At 34.6% G+C, this 20,907-nt stretch overlaps 1 protein-coding gene across 1 annotated transcript in view; it reads left to right on the top strand.

Moving 5' to 3' along the window:
- The window catches only part of samd1b (sterile alpha motif domain containing 1b), a 36,156-nt gene that overhangs the window by 4,052 nt on the left and 11,197 nt on the right, over positions 1-20,907 (top strand). The window contains exons 2-4 of the mRNA XM_061881419.1: positions 9,794-9,886; positions 12,489-12,543; positions 12,678-12,793. Of these exons, the coding sequence (XP_061737403.1) occupies positions 9,794-9,886; positions 12,489-12,543; positions 12,678-12,793 (264 nt within the window). The remainder of the gene's footprint in view (positions 1-9,793; positions 9,887-12,488; positions 12,544-12,677; positions 12,794-20,907) is intronic.

The raw sequence follows: 20,907 nt of genomic DNA, 5'->3' as shown, positions 1-20,907 counted from the left end.
AGAATAAGAGAAACTGTTCCCCATTTTATAAGAAAAAAGTCGACATTGTGGAAAAAAGACTGCTTTTAGTTAATTTTTATTTTACATTTTTTGTTTGTATTTGTTACTTTCTTGTTACCTCAGAAAAATGCCTACCTCTTTAGGACCACCCTTACTAGATATAGAATGATTTGAGTTTACAACATTAATAATATATACATACTATGCAAATATAAAAACGCTTGTTGTGAAAGTTGGTATTTCACATGAAAAATGTCAAAATTTCACAAGAAAAGCTTGATGAAAGTCGTAATTTTACTCAATGGAAGTCAACATTTTGCAAGAAAAACTGAACATGTGTGCAATATTATGATAAAAGTTGGAATTTTACTCAGTTACAGTCCCAATTTTGTGAAAAGAGTCGTAATTTTACTCGCCAAAAGTCACAGTTTTGTAAGAAAATGTTAAAATTTTGTCAATACTGTAATAATTGGAATTTTACTTGGCAAAATTATGACAAAAGTCATAAATTTGACAAAAGTCATAATTTTACTCACAAAAAATGTCACTATTTTACAAGAACATCAAAATTGGCGATATTGTGATAAAAGTCAGAATTTCATAAAACAATTGTCACCATTTTGCATTAAAAGTAATAATTTTACGAGAAAATATTGAAATATTACAGAAACAGAAAGAATAAGAGAAATTGTTCCCCATTTTATTAGAAAAAAGTCGACATTGTGGAAAAAAGACTGCTTTTAGTTAATTTTTATTTTACATTTTTTGTTTGTATTTGTTACCTTCTTGTTACCTCTGAAAAATGGCTACCTCTTTAGGACCACCCTTACTAGATATAGAAAGATTTGAGTTTACAACATTAATAATATATACATACTATGCAAATATAAAAAACGCTTGTTGTGAAAGTTGGTATTTCACATGAAAAATGTCACAATTTCACAAGAAAAACTTGATGAAAGTCGTAATTTTACTCAATGGAAGTCAACATTTTGCAAGAAAAACTGAACGTGTGCAATATTAGGATAAAAGTTGGAATTTTGTGAGATGAGTCATAATTTTACTTGCCAAAAGTCACAATTTTGTAAGAAAATTTAAAAAAAAATTGGCGATATAATAATAATTGGAATTTTACTAGGCAAAATTATAACAAAAGTCATAATGTGACAAAAGTCATAATCTTACTCAAAAAAGTTCACTATTTTACAAGAACAAAATTGGCGATATTGTGATAAAAGTCAAAATTTTATAAGACAAATGTCACCATTTTGCATTAAAAAGAAATCATTTACATGACAAAGTCATAATTTTACGAGAAAATATAGAAATATTACAGAAACAGAAAGAATAAGAGAAATTGTTCCTCATTTTATAAGAAAAACGTCGACATTTAAAAAAAAAAGACCGCTTTTAGTTAATTTTATTTTTGAATTTTTTGTTTGTATTTGTTACCTTCTTGTTACCTGTGAAAATGCCTACCTCTTTAGGACCACCCTTACTAGATATAGAAAGATTTGAGTTTACAACATTAATAATATATACATACTATGCAGATATAAAAACGTTTGTTGTGAAGGTTGGTATTTCACAAGAAAATGTCACAATTTCACAAGAAAAGCTTGATGAAAGTCGTAATTTTACTTAATGGAAGTCAACGTTTTGCAAGAAAAACTGAACATGTGTGCAATATTATGATAAAAGTTGGAATTTTACTCAGTAACAGTCGCAATTTTGTGAAATGAGTAATTTTACTTGCCAAAAGTCACAATTTTGTAAGAATTTAAAAAAATTGGCGATATTATAATAATAATTTGAATTTTACTTGGCAAAGTTATGACAAAAGTCATAATTTTACTCACAAAAAATGTCACTATTTTACAAGAACATCAAAATTGGCGATATTGTGATAAAAGTCAGAATTTTATAAGACAATTGTCACCATTTTGCATTAAAAGTAATAATTTTACGAGAAAATATTGAAATATTACAGAAACAGAAAGAATAAGAGAAATTGTTCCCCATTTTATAAGAAAAAAGTCGACATTGTGGAAAAAAGACTGCTTTTAGTTAATTTTTATTTTACATTTTTTGTTTGTATTTGTTACCTTCTTGTTACCTCTGAAAAATGCCTACCTCTTTAGGACCACCCTTACTAGATATAGAAAGATTTGAGTTTACAACATTAATAATATATACATACTATGCAGATATAAAAAAACGCTTGTTGTGAAAGTTGGTATTTCACATGAAAAATTTCACAATTTCACAAGAAAAACTTGATGAAAGTCGTAATTTTACTCAATGGAAGTCAACATTTTGCAAGAAAAACTGAACGTGTGCAATATTAGGATAAAAGTTGGAATTTTGTGAGATGAGTCATAATTTTACTTGCCAAAAGTCACAATTTTGTAAGAAAATAAAAAAAAAATGGCGATATAATAATAATTGGAATTTTACTAGGCAAAATTATAACAAAAGTCATAATGTGACAAAAGTCATAATCTTACTCAAAAAATGTCACTATTTTACAAGAACAAAATTGGTGATATTGTGATAAAAGTCAGAATTTTATAAGACAAATGTCACCATTTTGCATTAGAAAGAAATCATTTACATGACAAAGTCATAATTTTACGAGAAAATATTGAAATATTACAGAAACAGAAAGAATAAGAGAAATTGTTCCTCATTTTATAAGAAAAACGTCGACATTTAAAAAAAAAAGACCCCTTTTAGTTAATTTTATTTTTGAATTTTTTGTTTGTATTTGTTACCTTTTTGTTACCTCTGAAAATGCCTACCTCTTTAGGACCACCCTTACTAGATATAGAAAGATTTGAGTTTACAACATTAATAATATATACATACTATGCAGATATAAAAACGCTTGTTGTGAAAGTTGGTATTTCACATGAAAAATGTCAAAATTTCACAAGAAAAACTTGATAAAAGTCGTAATTTTACTCAATGCAAGTCAACATTTTGCAAGAAAAACTAAACATGTGTGCAATATTATGATAAAAGTTGGAATTTTACTCAGTAACAGTCGCAATTTTGTGAAAAAAGTTGTAATTTTACTTGCCAAATGTCACAATTTTGTAATACAAATTTTAAAATTTGGCTATATTATAAAAATTTGAATTTTACTTGGCAAAATTATATGACAAAAGTCATAATGTGACAAAAGTAATAATTTTAACTAAAAAAATGTCACTATTTTACAAGAACAACAACATTGGCGATATTGTGTTAAAAGTCAGAATTTTATAAGACAAATTTCAGCATTTTGCATTAAAAATAAACAATTTTACATGAAAAAGTCATAATTTTACGAGGAAATATAGAAATATTACAGTAACAGAATGAATAAAAGAAATTGTTCCCCATTTTATAAGAAAAACGTTGACATTTAAAAAAAAAAAACGCTTTTAGTTCATTTTATTTTTAAATTTATTGTTTGTATTTGTTACCTTCTTGTTACCTCCGAAAATGCCTACCTCTTTAGGACCACCCTTACTAGATATAGAATGATTTGTATTTACAACATTAATAATATATACATACTATGCAAATATAAAAAACGCTAGTTTTGAAAGTTGGAATTTCACAAGAAAGTGTCACAATTTCACAAGAAAAGCTTGATGAAAGTCGTAATTTTACTTAATGGAAGTCAACATTTTGCAAGAAAAACTGAACATGTGTGCAATAGTATGATAAAAGTTGGAATTTTACTCAGTTACAGGTCCAATTTTGTGAAAAGAGTCGTAATTTTACTCGCCAAAAGTCAGTTTTGTAAGAACATGTTAACATTTTGTCAATACTGTAATAATTCGAATTTTACTTGGCAAAATTATGACAAAAGTCATAATTTTACTCACAAAAAATGTCACTATTTTACAAGAACATCAAAATTGGCGATATTGTGATAGAAGTCAGAATTTTATAAGACAATTGTCACCATTTTGCATTAAAAGTAATGATTTTACGAGAAAATATTGAAATATTACAGAAACAGAAAGAATAAGAGAAATTGTTCCCCATTTTATAAGAAAAAAGTCGACATTGTGGAAAAAAAGACTGCTTTTAGTTAATTTTTATTTTAAATTTTTTGTTTGTATTTGTTACCTTCTTGTTACCTCTGAAAATGCCTACCTCTTTAGGACCACCCTTACTAGATATAGAAAGATTTGAGTTTACAACATTAATAATATATACATACTATGCAAATATAAAAAACGCTTGTTGTGAAAGTTGGTATTTCACATGAAAAATGTCACAATTTCACAAGAAAAACTTGATGAAAGTCGTAATTTTACTCAATGGAAGTCAACATTTTGCAAGAAAAACTGAACGTGTGCAATATTAGGATAAAAGTTGGAATTTTGTGAGATGAGTCATAATTTTACTTGCCAAAAGTCACAATTTTGTAAGAAAATTAAAAACAATTGGCGATATAATAATAATTTGAATTTTACTAGGCAAAATTATAACAAAAGTCATAATGTGACAAAAGTCATAATCTTACTCAAAAAATGTCAATATTTTACAAGAACAACAAAATTGGCTATATTGTGATAAAAGTCAGATTTTTAGAAAAACTTAATAAAAGTCGTCATTTTACTCAATGCAAGTCAACATTTTGCAAGAAAAACTTAACATGTGTGCAATATTATGATAAAAGTTGGAATTTTACTCAGTAACAGTCGCAATTTTGTGAAAAAAGTCGTAATTTTACTCGCAAAATGCCACAATTTTGTAAGAAAAATTGTAAAATTTGGCTATATTATAATAATTGGAATTTTACTTGGCAAAATTATATGACAAAAGTCATAATGTGACAAAAGTCATAATTTTAACTAAAAAAATGTCACTATTTTACAAGAAGAACAACATTGCCGACCGATATTGTGATAAAAGTCTGAGTTTTATAAGACAAATGTCACCATTTTGCATTAAAAAGTAATCATTTTACATGAAGAAGTCATAATTTTACGAGAAAATATTGAAATATTACAGAAACAGAAGGAATAAGAGAAATTGTTCCCCATTTTATAAGAAAAAAGTCAACATTGTGGAAAAAAAGACTGCTTTTAGTTAATTTTATTTTGACATCTTTTGTTTGTATTTATTACCTTCTTGTTACCTCTGAAAAATGCCTACCTCTTTAGGACCACCCTTACTAGATATAGAAAGATTTGAATTTACAACGTTAATATATACATATTATGCAAATATAAAAAAAACAATTGTTGTGAAAGTTTGTATTTCACATGAAAAATGTCACAATTTCACAAGAAAAACTTGATGAAAGTCGTAATTTTACTCAATGGAAGTCAACATTTTGCAAGAAAAACTGAACATGTGTGCATAATTATGATAAAAGTTGGAATTTTACTCAGTAACAGTCGCCAAAAGTCACAATTTTGTAAGGAAATGTAAAAATGTGGGCAATATTGTAATAAGAATTGGATTTTACGTGGCAAAATTATGACCAAAGTCATAATTTTTCTCAAAAAATGTCAATATTTTACAAGAACAACGACATTGGTGATATTGTGATAAAAGTCAGAATTGTAGAAGACAAATGTCACTATTTTGCAATAAAAAGTAATCATTTTACATGAAAAAGTCATAATCTTACAAGAAAATATTGAAATTGTTCCCCGATTTTTTTTTTTTGGGCTTCACGGTGGCAGAGGGGTTAGTGCGTCTGCGTCACAATACGAAGTTCCTGCAGTCTTTCTGTGTGGAGTTTGCATGTTCTCCCCGTGAATGCGTGGGTTCCCTCCCGGTACTCCGGCTTCCTCCCACTTCCAAAGACATGCACCTGGGGATAAGTTGATTGGCAACAGTAAATTGGCCCTAGTGTGTGAATGTGAGTGTGAATGTTGTCTGTCTATCTGTGTTGGCCCTGCGATGAGGTGGCGACTTGTCCAGGGTGTACCCCGCCTTCCGCCCGATTGTAGCTGAGATAGGCGCCGGCGCCCCCCGCGACCCCGAAAGGGAATAAGCGGTAGAAAATGGATGGATGGATGGATGGATGGGTTCCCCGATTTATAAGAAAAAAGTCGACATAGTGGTAAAAAAGACTGCTCTTAGTTATTTTTAGTTTACAACATTAATAATATATACATACTATGCGGATATAAAAACGCTTGTTGTGAAAGTTGGTATTTCACATGAAAAATGTCAAAATTTCACAAGAAAAACTTGATAAAAGTCGTAATTTTACTCAATGCAAGTCAACATTTTGCAAGAAAAACTTAACGTGTGCAATATTATGATAAAAGTTGGAATTTTACTCAGTAACAGTCGCAATTTTGTGAAAAAAGTCGTAATTTTACTCGCCAAATGTCACAATTTTGTAAGAAAAATTTTAAAATTTGGCTATATTATAATAATTGGAATTTTACTTGGCAAAATTATATGACAAAAGTCATAATGTGACAAAAGTCATAATTTTAACTCAAAAAATGTCACTATTTTACAAGAACAACAACATTGGCGATATCATGATAAAAGTCTGAATTTTATAAGACAAATGTCACCAGTAACAACTGTCGCAATTTTATGACAAGAGTCCTAATTTTACTCACCAAAAGTCACAATTTTGTAAGAAAATTTAAAAATGTTGGCAATATTATAATAATTGAAATTTTACATTGCAAAATTATGACAAAAGTCATAATGTGACAAAAGTCATAATTTTACTCAAAAAATGTCAATATTTTACAAGAACAACAAAATTGGCTATATTGTGATAAAAGTCAGATTTTTATAAGACAAATGTCACCATTTTGCATTAAAAAGTAATCAATTTACATAAATAAATAAATGGGTTGTACTTGTATAGCGCTTTTCTACCTTCAAGGTACTCAAAGCGCTTTGACACTACTTCCACATTTACCCATTCACACACACATTCACACACTGATGGAGGGAGCTGCCATGCAAGGCAAGGCGCCCATCAGTGTCTTGCTCAGGACACAACGGACGTGATGAGGGTGGTTCTAGGTGGGATTTGAACCAGTGACCCTCGGGTTGCGCACGGCCACTCTTCCACTGCGCCGGGCCGTCCCTCATTAAAAAGTCATAATTTTACAAGAAAATATTGAAATATTACAGAAACAGAAAGAATAACAGAAATTATTTGTTCCCCATTTTATAAGAAAAACGTCGACATTTTTTAAAAAAAAGACTGCTTTTAGTTAATTTTATTAAAAAAAAATATTTTTGTATTTGTTACCTTTTTGTTACCTCCGAAAAATGCTTACCTCTTTAGGACCACCCTTACTAGATATAGAAAGATTTCAGTTTACAACATTAATAATATATACATACAATGCAAATATAAAAAACGCTTGTGAAAGTTGGAATTTCACAAGAAAAAGTTACAATTTCACGAGAAAAACTTGATAAAAGTTGTAATTTTACTCAATGCAAGGTCAACATTTTGCAAGAAAAACTGAACGTGTGTGCAATATTATGATAAAAGTTGGAATTTTACTTAGGAACAGTTACAATTTTGTGAAAAGATTCGTAATTTTACTCGCCAAAATTCACAATTTTGTAAGAACATTCAAAAATGTTGGCAATATTATAATTGGAATTGTACTTGCCAAAATTATGACAAAAGTCATAGTGTGACAAAAGTCATAATTTTAACTCAAAAAATGTCACTGTTTTACAAGAACGAATTTTATAAGACAAATGTCACCATTTTGCATTAAAATGTAATCAATTTACATGAAAAAGTTGTAATTTTACAAGAAAATATTGAAATGTTACAGAAACAAAGAATAAGATAAATTGTTCCCCAATTTATAAGAAAAACATCGACATTTAAAAAAAAAAGACCGCTTTTAGTTAATTTTATTTTTAATTTTTTTGTTTGTATTTGTTACCTTATTGTTACCTCTGAAAAATTCCTTTTAAAACTTTTTAGGACCACCCTTACTAGATGTATAAAGATTTGAGTTTACAGCATTAATACTATGCAAATAAAAAAACGCTGGTTGTGAAAAATGAGTTGGAATTCCATAAGAAAAATTTCACAATTTCACAAGAAAAACTTGGAATTTTGGCAGTGTTATGATAAAAGTCGTAATTTTACTCAACGCAAGTCAACATTTTACAATAAAAACTAAACATTATTGCAATATTATGATAAAAGTTGTAATTTTACTCAATATCAGTGACAATTTTACAAAAAAAAGCTTAAAATTTTGGCAATTTTCTGAAAAGACTTTATTTTACTCATTAAAAGTCAAGATTTTATAAGAAAACTTAAAACATTTTGGCCATATTACAATAATCATAAGCGGAATTTTACTTGGCAAAATGATGAAAAAAGTCATTATTTTACTCAAAAAATGTCACTATTTTACAAGAACAACTACACAATTGGCAATATTGTGATTAAAGTCAGAATTTTAGATGACAAATGTCACCATTTTGCATTTAAAAGTAATCATTTTACTGGAAAAAGTCATAATTTTACAAGAAAATATTGCAATGTTACTGAAACAGAAAGAATATAAGACATTATATTGCCAATTTTATAAGAAAAAAGTCAACATATTGTGAAAAAAAGGCCGCTTTTAGTGTTTTTTTGTGTGTTTAATTTTTGGGGGGATATTTTACCTTCTTGAGACCTCTGAAAAATGCCTTCCTCTTTGGACCACTCTTTCTAGATATATATCCCCCCATCCATTTTCTACCGCTTGTCCCTTTCAAATTTACAGCACAATACATATTATGCAAATATAAAAACGCTTTTACTGAAAAATGAGTTGGAATTTCACAAGAAAAATATCACAATTTCACAAGTCGTAATTTTACTCGACAAGTCAAAATTTTACAACAAAAACTGAACATTTGTGCAATATTATGATGAAAGTTGGAATTGTATTCAATAACAGTCACAATTTTAAAAGAAAAACTTTAACATTTTGACCCCCAAAAAAATGCAGCTTATTTTTAATACTTGGCAAACTCATCACACGGGCTGGATAAAACCTGTTCGTGAGCCTGATCCGGCCCACGGGCTGTAGGTTTGACACCCCTGTTCTAAAGTCTTGTGACTGCCGGGAAAAGTGTCTACATCGACAGAAACAACTGAATGAAACGGGAAAAATGCTCTGGCATAGGTTTATTCTTAAATATCCCTCATGTTCTCATTTTGCTGTCAATCAAAAAGGAATTTAGCCTCAGACAGATCGTCCAATCACCATGCGGAAGCTCAGCGTCCAGGCAAACTGAAGCCGAACCCACTACTCATTCACTTCCCGAGACGCTTGGCATCTGTGGGAGAGTTGAAGTTTAGAAATTATCTAATGATTGTCTAGTTTGGCTGCAGTGGAACAACCGACTCATAGCTCCTCCATTTAAGGCAATGGGCACTCAGCTTCAACAATGCCAGAGAATAATTTCGCCACACCTAGTGTGTGTGTGACAATCTTTTTCACTTTAATTTAACTTTAATGCACTGTGATGCTACCACAATCAATGAGAAGAAAGTCACATCAGCTATTGCCAAAGTGGCGGATTCTAAACAAGTTTAACACATTCTAGCGCTTATTAGTCAAACACAAAAGTACATATTTGACCACTTTTTTTGTATATTTTAGGAGAAGCTCCGCTTCCCTTGCAGTTTTATAGCAATCGCTACTGCCGTATACCCGTGTACCCAGCAGGTCTCGTAGGTGAACAGCCTCTGGCATGTTAGTCCAAGGCAGGTAAAAGAACTCTGGCAAGACAAAATTGTAAATTTGGGACAAGATGTGGCTCTCAGGGCTGGGTCGGTCGGGATGGAGTGCAAAGCGGGGGCTTGTGGCTGGGACGAGCCGCCACGTCCTCGTCCAAGTCACCATCTGCTGAAGCCAAGGTGTGGGCGGCGCCTCGGTTTTACCTCCGAGGCTCCAGAAAATCATGTTCTTCTTGCTTACGGCTGACCAAACGTTTGGAGTGGCCGAATTTTGGGTGCGTCACTGGTCAATAGTCCGTAAATAATACATGTAGGCTACTCCACAGTAGTAAGTCATATTGTCTCATTTGTAGGGGTTTACCTGACACGTGAAACGTGATGAGTTGGTGGTGAGGGGTGCAGTATCCACTTAAGCCGTCAGAGAGTGTTGAATAACTTAAAACGGTTTTTGTGAAAATTCCATCCTTGCTATGTGGAGTGGCACTTTCCATAATGTTTAGCAGACTGCATTGCAAAATGATTAACCTCCCACCCTTCTCTCACACGAGATCCACCCAGGAATGGTGCCACCCAAATGCCCGTATACATTAGGTCTGTAAACCTTTGGACACCACACGATTTGATTAGATTCTTGGGCGTAACTGTTCGATTCCGAATTGATTCTCTATTCAGAAGTCATACTTTTTTAATATCATTGGGTGCCAGTTCTATGATTAACTACATTCCTCCATAATAATAGATAAATAACTCTAATATTTTTGTTTATATTACTTAAAGGACAACTGGTTCTGTTCAATAAAATTCTACCCAAACATTTACTAAAGCACTTGGACAAAACAGATATTGGAAAAAAATACCTTTTTTAAAAAAAAAATCTTATTATTATTATTTTTGGATGAAGAATCGTAGCAAATAAGAATCGCTATTCATTCTAAAATTATTATTTTTTTGACACCCCTAGTATATGTCCAATCAGTGGCACAATTAATCAAATCAACATTGTGGTTTTAATTAGTGTGGTAAATAAGTGCGAGAGGATGGGGTTTTGTTTTGTTTTCATCCGCTGTCACCGGCATTGGAATGGCAGACATGTTGGCAAATCAGAATTGGTGAGCCTTGCGTTTGTTCGTCTCTCGCTTCAAACAGGAACAAAGACCTCACATTGTGCATCGCTCTCAGCACCTGAGCATGTTTATTTAACAGTGGAATTAACTGAACAGAGTTACGCCTCCTTTTTTCATTCATTCACAATCTTTGTCTCAGCGGAGACCAGAGCCTCGTGACTCGCTATTTAGAAGTGCCGCAAAGTAACACAAATTAGGAGGAAAAAATATATAATTTTAAAGCCAAATGTCCCGTTGTGTGAATATTTCGGCTTCAAATCAGCAATATGAGCCCATCAACATGGACGGACGAGCAGAAATGACTTGCTCACAAAAAAAATAATGTCCAACCTCATTTATTTTCCAACTGGGGGAAAAATACACTTTAAAATGTTCAATATTTTTTTTAGATTAAACTTAGCCTTCCAGAAATGAGTCCATTTTATCAAATTTTTTAGTTGATTTATTTATGAGAACAAACGTATATACCTTCCAATTACTGTACAATAGTAAACAATTCTAGGGTAATGCAAAATAAAAGTTGATATATTTGTAAATGATCACTTGCATATTATGATTACATTACATTATAAACACTGTATGGTTTTTATCGGGTATTTCTTTAGTGTAAAAGCATGATATAGACAAAAGCTCAGAGTCTGTCTGCATGAAGCCAACTACCGTATATCCTTAAATTGCCGCAGGGCATATAGTATGCGCCTGCCTTGAATTACTGCCGGGTCATACTCGCTTTGTAAAATAATTATCGCATGCTTAGTATTACCGCCCTGTCATCATTTTCAAAATGGAGGAGGCTGATTTCATTACCGGTAATTTGAAATCGCATAAAGGGAAGAAGATTAAGAGCTATTCAGTAGGATTTAAGGTCCAAACTTACATCACACTAAACATTTTATTGCATGCCTTTGGTAAGTGCCGGAGTGAGAAGACGTTTTAAAATAATTAGCGCATGCTTACTTTTATCGCATGCCTTTGGTAAGCGCAGGAGTGAGACGAGGTTTTAAAATAATTAGCGCCCCGGCGGCAATTCAAGGAAATACGGTATTTTAAAAAATATATTATTACATATTTTTCTAATGTGTGACACTTTTAGACAATAATATGTTGATTTACAGTGTAAAAGTAACATATCTTTCTCCAGGTGTTATTTCAACAGTTTTATGCGTTTATATGTAGAAATGATAAAAATCGCAAATTGAATCGCAGTTAGGTTTTTTCTTAAAATCGTGCAGCCCTAATTCATATGATGTATTAATTTAATTATTTTTCATGTAAAAGACCCACATGTTTTAAGTGCGGCGGCTTTTATTTTGCCGTGGTGCCACAATCAACTGCATGTAGGAGACATCCTGCAATAGTGTTTCTCACCTTTATCAGAGTGCTGGCGCTTTCACCTTTCTTTGGTGCAATATCTGAAACCTCATACGAAAAGGAAGGCCGTTGTACATCGTCAAAGCACCTTCAATTTGAGTTTGAATAGTCGTTTTTTAGGGCGTTAGAGCCTATCAGCACTGCAATATCTGCTCGCCTTTCCCCGCAAATTCGCTGCAAATCCGTCCGATCTCTTTTACACAGCGCTCAAAGTACCCCTCAGGTTTTTGTCTCAATTCTACCATCTTGTGAGTTTTTCCTCCTTAACTGCACTTTCTGCTCCACAGAAGCAGCACAAAGTTCTCCTTAAAGTTGTGTCCATCCATGAACATAGTGACAAAGGTGTGTATACCATACCTCAGTACTTTTATGTTGTGCATATTTTCCCTAATGAAGTGGCTGGTGGCTAACATACATGTTTTAATGATCATCTGTGACAAGTGTTTTTTTCCCCTTCTCCTCGTTAACATGTGCAGAGAGCCTGTCAGGTGTGGACCCCATCGCTATGACTGGGTGTTCGCCTCCTTTGGGTGCTTCCCCATCACGATGCAACAGTAAACATGTGGACCAGACACCTGCCACACCTGATCAGGTACCTGTGAATAGTGATTATAATCACTATTTGTGATTATAATCATTAAAACCAAATTATTTAACTTCCATCGCGTTTTGTAAAGAATAATGCCCCATCCACATACTGTAATGTAGCAGCTTCATATGAAAATATGAATGCAAGTAGATTGATACAGTGTTTTTCAACCGCTGTGTACCGTGAGATATTGTCTGGTGTGCCACGGGAGATGATATCATTTCACTTAATTGGGTTAAAAATATTTTTTTTCAAACCAGTAATTATAATCCGCAAATAATGTACCGTTGTTGAGAATGTGTTCTGTATAGGCGGAGTAACCGTGTAATACTCTTCCATATCAGTAGGTGGCAGCAGGTAGCTAAATGGGGACGGCGTGGCGAAGTTGGTAGAGTGGCTGTGCCAGCAATCCGAGGGTTATTGGTTCAATCCCCACCTTCTACCATCCTAGTCACGGCCGTTGTGTCCTTAGGCAAGACACTTCACCCTTGCTCCTGATGGGTCCTGGTGAGCGCCTTGCATGGCGGCTCCCGCCGTCAGTGTGTGAAGGTGTGTGTGAATGTGGAAATACTTTCAAAGCGCTTTGAGCTCCTTAAAAAGGGGTAGAAAAGCACTATACAAGTACAACCAATTTACCATTTTACAATTTAAATGCTTTGTAGATGTCAGGAACATGGTTTGTCATGATCACAATATGCAGACGACAGCGGGAGGCAGCGTGCAGGTAAAAAGGTATCTAATGCCTAAACCAAAAATAAACAAAAGGCGAGTGCCGCTAAGAAAAGGCATTGAAGCATAGGGATGTTTATGCAAAACAAAACTAAAACGGAACTGACTGCAAAGTAAACAAAAACAGAATGCTGGACAACAGCAAAGACTTTTAGCTTGTGGAGCAGCAGACGGCGTCCACAAAGTACATCCATACATGACATGACAATCGACAAAAAAATAGAAAATGCTACACATAGGAAAACACGAAAAAACTCAAAACAAGTCACGGCGTGATGTGACATGTGGTAACAGTACACCTACTTTGGGACAAGCTATAGTCATGCATGCTTGGTTATGGTTTGAATTTATATCCAACAATTGCGTGAACGACTTTTTACTGTCAATATCGGCTGCTGAGTTTCATTTTTTTAATGTTTTCCGCTAGTGGTGTGCCTCTGTGTTTTTCCAATTAAAAAAATGTATTAATATACATTAGGATTGGCACCAATTACTTTTATAAATACCGACCAATACCAAGTACCGATTCACGCAAACAGTACTGTCATAACAGCTGGTGGTGTGAGCCCCAGTTGCAGTGACGACAAGCGAAATGCAGAAGAGAAGGTATTTTAATTAGGACTAGGCAGGCAAAAATCCACAGACAAACCATCACCACCATCAGTCATTGAAGTAGTGTCGCAAGGAAGGCGACACTGGCAGGTAAACCCTCTTAATTAGTGATAAGGGACAGACAAACTAGTCACTAATCAAGGACACGTGAGGAGAAGCAGCACAAAAGCTATATAGGTAAGTTGGCTGAGAATGAGGGCAGACTGGAAATGTAACGGAAATAAATGAGCGCTGCACAAGAAACAATACCAAAAACAGAGCAACAGGATACATAAACACATCTTGTTCTGAATGATTTTGACAGGTAACTTTTCGATAACTTTGTTGCATGTGACATCGCGGCCGATTGCAGAGTAGTCGGCACCGGCTCAAGCACTTGGCGGGCAAACAGGTGTATCTGTAGCGGATTGTCTGTTAGAAAACACATTAAGGAAGGCTCCAGTTCTCAAATTGCATTAACTAGATGCTAATGTACATTTATTATGCCATATACATGCTACTGATTGGCAAACAGATGGTGAGTAATAAGTACCGTATTTTCCGGACCATAGGGCGCACTGGATTATAAGGCGCATTGCCGATAAACGGTCTATTTTTGATAATTTTTCATACATTAGGCGCACCGGATCATAGGACGCATTAAAGGAGTCATATTATTATTATTTTTTTCTAAATGGAAAACTTGTGGTCTACGTAACATGTAATGGTGGTTCTTTGGTCAAAATGTTGCATAGATCATGTTTTACAGATCATCTTCAAGTCACTTTCTGACAGTCGCTTCAAGATGCGCCGTTTTGTGGGCGGTCTTATTTACGTGGGTCACCTTCGGCAACGTCTTCTCCCCGTCACCTTTGTTGTAGCGGTATAGCGTGCAAGGACGGGAGTGGAAGAAGTGTCAAAAGATGGAACTAACTGTTTTAATGACATTCAGACTTGACTTACGGTAATTCAATAACGGAGCAACATCTCCTCACCTGGAAACCACAACACAGGAAATGTCTCCCGTGAAAAACAGTCCGACCGGAAATCTCTAATGACTAAAGTTCCTTGGGTGAATAGTGTAAACTCACTACACCGGTATGTTTTAACATGGTGAGTTTAATGACAGATATAGGTAAGAACTTTACACTACTTTATATTAGAAATGGCAACAGCAGAGGATGAATGTCCCATAACAAGAAGATAGAGAAAAAAGAAGCTTATCGACACGCGAGCGCATGCAATTTTTCTGGACTTATGCAGATCCCAAATGCAGATCAGCAGGTACCAGATGGTAGGAAAAGTTGCTTTTGCATAATATTGCAAAACAAAACGCCAGATATGTCTTACCTTATACACACACCATAATAATACTCGTATGTTGAATGTACTGACAATCTATCAAGTAATGTGGCTTTATAGCTCACCAAAGTTGTACTAAAAAATCTTGTAAAATTTTTGAGCGCCATGTGTAATGTTCTATATTTTCAATGGAACATTTAAAACGTTGATATTGTTTACTTGAGACATATTGCAAGCATAAGGCTGTCTACACTTATCTTATGTTTGACTGCCATATACTGGTCACACTTATCACTACACCTTGTACCAAATAAAATAGCTCAGAGGTGAGTAAACGCAACCAAACGTATTCTTTACATTAGGCGCACCGGGTTATAAGGTGCACTGTTGAGTTTTGAGGATAAAAAAGGATTTTAAGTGCACCTTGTAGTCCGGAAAACACGGTACAGTACTTTTAATATTATGTAGAGTTAAAAAAAAAAGACAGGATTGGCACATTAATCTTTATGGCAGAGACTACTTCCTGACTACGACAACACACCTTGGACAAACTGAAATTAATGCATGCTTGCAAATGAGACTCAAGTAAAAAAGAACAAAATATTGAAACATTTATTATCAGGTCACTGTTTTATGTTCCATCCATCCATCCATTTTCTACCGCTTGTCCCTTTTGGGGTCGCGGGGGGTGCTCGAGCCTATCTCAGCTGCATTCAGGCAGGAGGCGAGACACACCCTGGACAAGTCGCCACTTCACCACAGACTGTTAAATATTAAATAACAAAAAACATATTATTATTATTAAATAACATTGATTAACACATGAACACTCAAAAAGTACCAAACATTGGGACCATTGAGTACTGTTATTGATTCCCAGCAGTCACGTGCAGTGGCCTTTGACGCCTTTGGAGATTATTTTTGGAACTTAGATTCATATGCTCTCATGTTGTTGATAAAGGTTGTATAGCTCGTTTGGTAGAGCGGCCATGCCGGCAACTTAAGGATTGCAGGTTCGATCCCCGCTTCCGCCATCCAAGTCTCTGCCGTTGTGTCCTTGGGCAAGGCACTTTACCCACCTGCTCCCAGTGCCACCTACACTGGTTTAAATGGAACTTAGATATTGGGTTTCACAATGTAAAGTGCTTTGAGTCACTTGAGAAAAAGCGTTACATAAATATAATTCACTTCACTTCACTAAAATAACAAAAACAAGGGACTAATTAATCTTTCATAAAAAACATTGTGAGAATGATATGATAAATAGAACCAAAACGTATTTGATAATCTCGTTATTAAATGCTTTTTAGTTCCATTAGCTTTAAGTTTATTTAGTATCTGAAGTAGGGTTGTGCGATACTGACAATTTATGTAATAACTGATATACAGTACACACCTTGAATTGATTAACGTGGACCCCGACTTAAACAAGTTGAAAAACGTATTCGGGTGTTACCATTTAGTGGTCAATTGTACGGAATATGTACTGAACTGTGCAATCTACTAATAAATGTATCAATCAATCAAAAAAAAACTTCCTCATTCAATGCATTTTCTTTATTGTCATGACTATTTACTTTTTAGATTGTCACTGAAGGCATCAAATCTATGAATGAACACATGTTGAGATATGTACTTAACAAAAAAAAGTGAAATAAATGGAAACATATTTTATATTGTAGTTTCTTTAAAATAGCCACCCTTTGCTCTGATTGCTGTTTTGCACACTCTTGACATTCTGTAAATGAGCTTCAAGCACACATGTGAAGTGAAAACCATTTCAGGCGACTACCTCTTGAAGCTCATCTAATCTAATAAAGACAAATTTTGCGAAGTTAGTAGTGAAATACGACTTCTGTGGTTTCAAAAATACTGCGTGCCTGTACGAATATTGCATAGATTGTATTTTTGCCATACAAAACTGGGTTTTACTTTACAAAAAGGGCATACAACATTAATAAAAAAATTTTGTGGAATGACAGAGATTTAAGCGTTGAAAATCGAAAAAAAAAATATTAATATATACATTAATATATATCGTCCGGCCGATAGGAGGCCTTGGGGAAGACCCAGGAGACGTTGGGCAAACTATGTCTCCCAGCTGGACTGGTAACACCTCGGGATCCCCCGGTAGAAGCTAAACCTGGGGAGGAGGTAGTCTAGGCTTCTCTACTTAGGCTGCTGCCCTCGCAAACCCAACCCCGATGGATGGATATTAATGTTTATGACTTTAAGAACTTTTATGGCCGAAACTTTTTCAGATACCTGGGACCTCTAATATTCACTGCATCTGCGGGATCCCCAATGTGTAATTATACAGATCTATACATCTGAGAGCATCAAAGACACATTAGGTCATTTCAGGTTGTCACCGAAGCAGACGCCTCGGGGCCATGAAAGCTCTTTAAGCATGAGAAATGCTAAAACTGTGCGCCTTCAAAGTTAAGTTAAAGTTAAAGTACCAATGATTGTCACACACACACTAGGTGTGGTGAAATTTGTCCTCTGCATTTGACCCATTCCCTTGATCACCCCCTGGGAAGTGAGGGGAGCAGTGGGCAGCAATCATGGTGATTTAACCCCCAATTCCGACCCTGGATGCTGAGTGCCAAGCCGGGAGGCAATGGGTCCCATTTTTTTGTAGTCTTTGGTATGACTCGGCCGAGGGTAGGATTTACGGATTTTATTTGACACAGCAACTCAACGACATTCTCAAGAGTCCATGAAACATGAATCAATACAAGACGTATATGCCAATGTTTAGGTCGGGGGTCAGCAACCCACGGCTCTATAGTGCCACCCCAGTGGCTCCCTGGAGCATTTTTAAAAAAGTATTGAAAATGGAAAAAGATGGGGGAAAATATTTTTTTTGTTTGAGGACAAACATGACACAAATCTTCCCAATTGTTAGAAAGCCCACTGTTTTTATTATTTTTGTATGTATGCTTCATTGATGAGAGTATTTGGAGAACATCGTTTTGTCCTAATTTTGGCGGTTCTTGAACTCACTGTAGTGTGAACTGTGACGCAACAGATTGTTTACATGTAAAATCGTCCAGTCCTTCTTTGTCTCATTTTGTCCACCAAATGTTTTATGCTGTGCGTGTCTGCACAACGGTGCGCTTTGTTTATGTCATTGACATTGCTTTGCTGTACAGTATGTACATATTGCATCATTATGCCTCATTTGTAGGTATATTATAGCTTATTTAATATATTTTACTTTTATCTTTGTATATAATTTAGTTTTGCATGTCTCATGACGGGCTTCACGGTGGCAGAGGGGTTAGTGCGTCTGCCTCACAATACGAAGATCCTGCAGTCCTGGGTTCAAATCCAGGCTCGGGATCTTTCTGTGTGGAGTTTGCATGTTCTCCCCGTGAATGCGTGGGTTCCCTCCGGGTACTCCGGCTTCCTCCCACTTCCAAAGACATGCACCTGGGGATAGGTTGATTGGCAACACTAAATTGGCCCTAGTGTGTGAATGTGAGTGTGAATGTTGTCTGTCTATCTGTGTTGGCCCTGCTATGAGGTGGCGACTTGTCCAGGGTGTACCCCGCCTCCTGCCTGATTGTAGCTGAGATAGGCGCCAGCACCCCCCGCGACCCCAAAAGGGAATAAGCGGTAGAAAATGGATGGATGGATGTCTCATGACACATTATGTGTATGTAATATTGGCTGCATTTCAGATAGTTGTTTGTGTGCCATGTTTTTTTCAGACCACAGCAAACATTACCTACCTTGCCAAAGATTGTCTCCTTTAAGTTGGACACACACATCTATATACCTTTGGCCCTTAAAAGCTAGTAATTTCCAGGAGTTATCTCACCTTCTGAGTAGCATCTGATTTACTAATGGTTTCTAATGTTGTAAAAATGTGTAGAAAAAATATTACATTTCAACATTTCTGTCAACAAAGATTTGCTTCAGCCTGCGACACATAGTCATTTTGATAGTAGACTAATATAGCTAATATAGACACTTACATCATGGGTTGCCTTCATTATAAGACTTACATACGGCTTTTAATTTTTTGCGGCTCCAGAAGAGTTGTTTTTTTTATTTTTGGTCCAATATGGCTCTTTCAACATTTTGGGTTGCCAACCCCTGGTTTAGGTCAACAAATAAAAAAGTATAAACTGGCCTTCACATAGCTTGGTGTTTGGGCTCTAAAAAGATACATGAAAATAACCAATGAAGTCATTTTCAATTCTATTGTAACACTCGATTTCAAAGATGTTATACCAGCAGCATGACTTTTTGGGAAATCCAACTGGAACCATAGAAAATGTTATCAGCAAGATGAATGTATTATTGCAATGTATTGCAGTATCAAAACATAAATGAATAAAGAACACAGTAGCTGCAGTACACAGGGCTGTACAAGGGAGGGCGCTCAGAGTTAGACTGTTACAAGTGAAGTCTTTATATGTTTTCATATTGACTCATGGACAGCTTTTCTAAAACAAAGAGAGAAATTACTTATTTAAGCAAGTAAAGGTGCCTTATAAAGGGTTATCTTATGTCAATATGAGAATATGGTAACACTTTAGTATGGGGAGCATATTCAGCATTAATTAGTTGCTTATTAAAATGGAAATTAGTAACGTATTGGCTCTTAATTAGTCATTATTAAGTACTTATTAACGCCTTCTTCTGCATGGCCTTATTATACACCCAGTAAACCATTAACTAAGAGTCAATTAGTTGCTTATTAACATGCAAATTAGTAATATAATGGCTCTTAATTAGTCATTATTAAGTACTTATTAATGCCTTATTCTGCATGACCGTATTATACAACCATTAAGCCATTAACTAAGAGTCTTCCCTCAATAACCTCAGAATTATTGCTTATTAGTAACCTAACCCTAACCCTTATATGTTACCCTAGTGTCCAAATAAATCTAAATTATGTCTTTGTTACTTAGAATATGTTCCCCATACTAAAGTTTTACCGAAAATATTAGCAAATTATTTTTTTCATTATGAAATGTATAAACTTAAAAGAATAATATTGAAAGTTACAGTGGAATAGATCCACCAAGTGTATCATTGGGTCATGATGAGTTCAGTGTATCGGACTGTGGGTCAGCAATTAATTTCAGTTATCGTCGTTAAGCAAACAAGTGCGGCAGCATCAAAATGATGTCATCCGCTGCTGAATTTGTGAGTTTTGCTCTGTAAAATTCTCAATTTATGAATTCATGGATTTAAAACTGTTGTATTATTTGGTTGACCACTTACAAAAGAAATAATAAACTAAACTAACTAATATAAATTTGGCCGACAAGAGCGCTTTTAATTATATCATGATATTGTGATAATTCATGTTGATGACATTCTGGCTGTATCCCGCAAATTTAAAAGAGCGACAGGTAAACAAAGGCTTTACTCATTGCAATGTAGCATTCTCACTAGCGGCTAATGTCCCTATACAGTGCAAAGCCACTTCGAAGTCAACAATCCTCGCCACCATGCTGGCAAATAAACTA

Source organism: Nerophis ophidion, linkage group LG20 (genome assembly GCF_033978795.1).
Source record: "Nerophis ophidion isolate RoL-2023_Sa linkage group LG20, RoL_Noph_v1.0, whole genome shotgun sequence".
NCBI classification, from domain to species: domain Eukaryota; kingdom Metazoa; phylum Chordata; class Actinopteri; order Syngnathiformes; family Syngnathidae; genus Nerophis; species Nerophis ophidion.
This window is presented reverse-complemented; position numbering and strand designations above follow the sequence as displayed.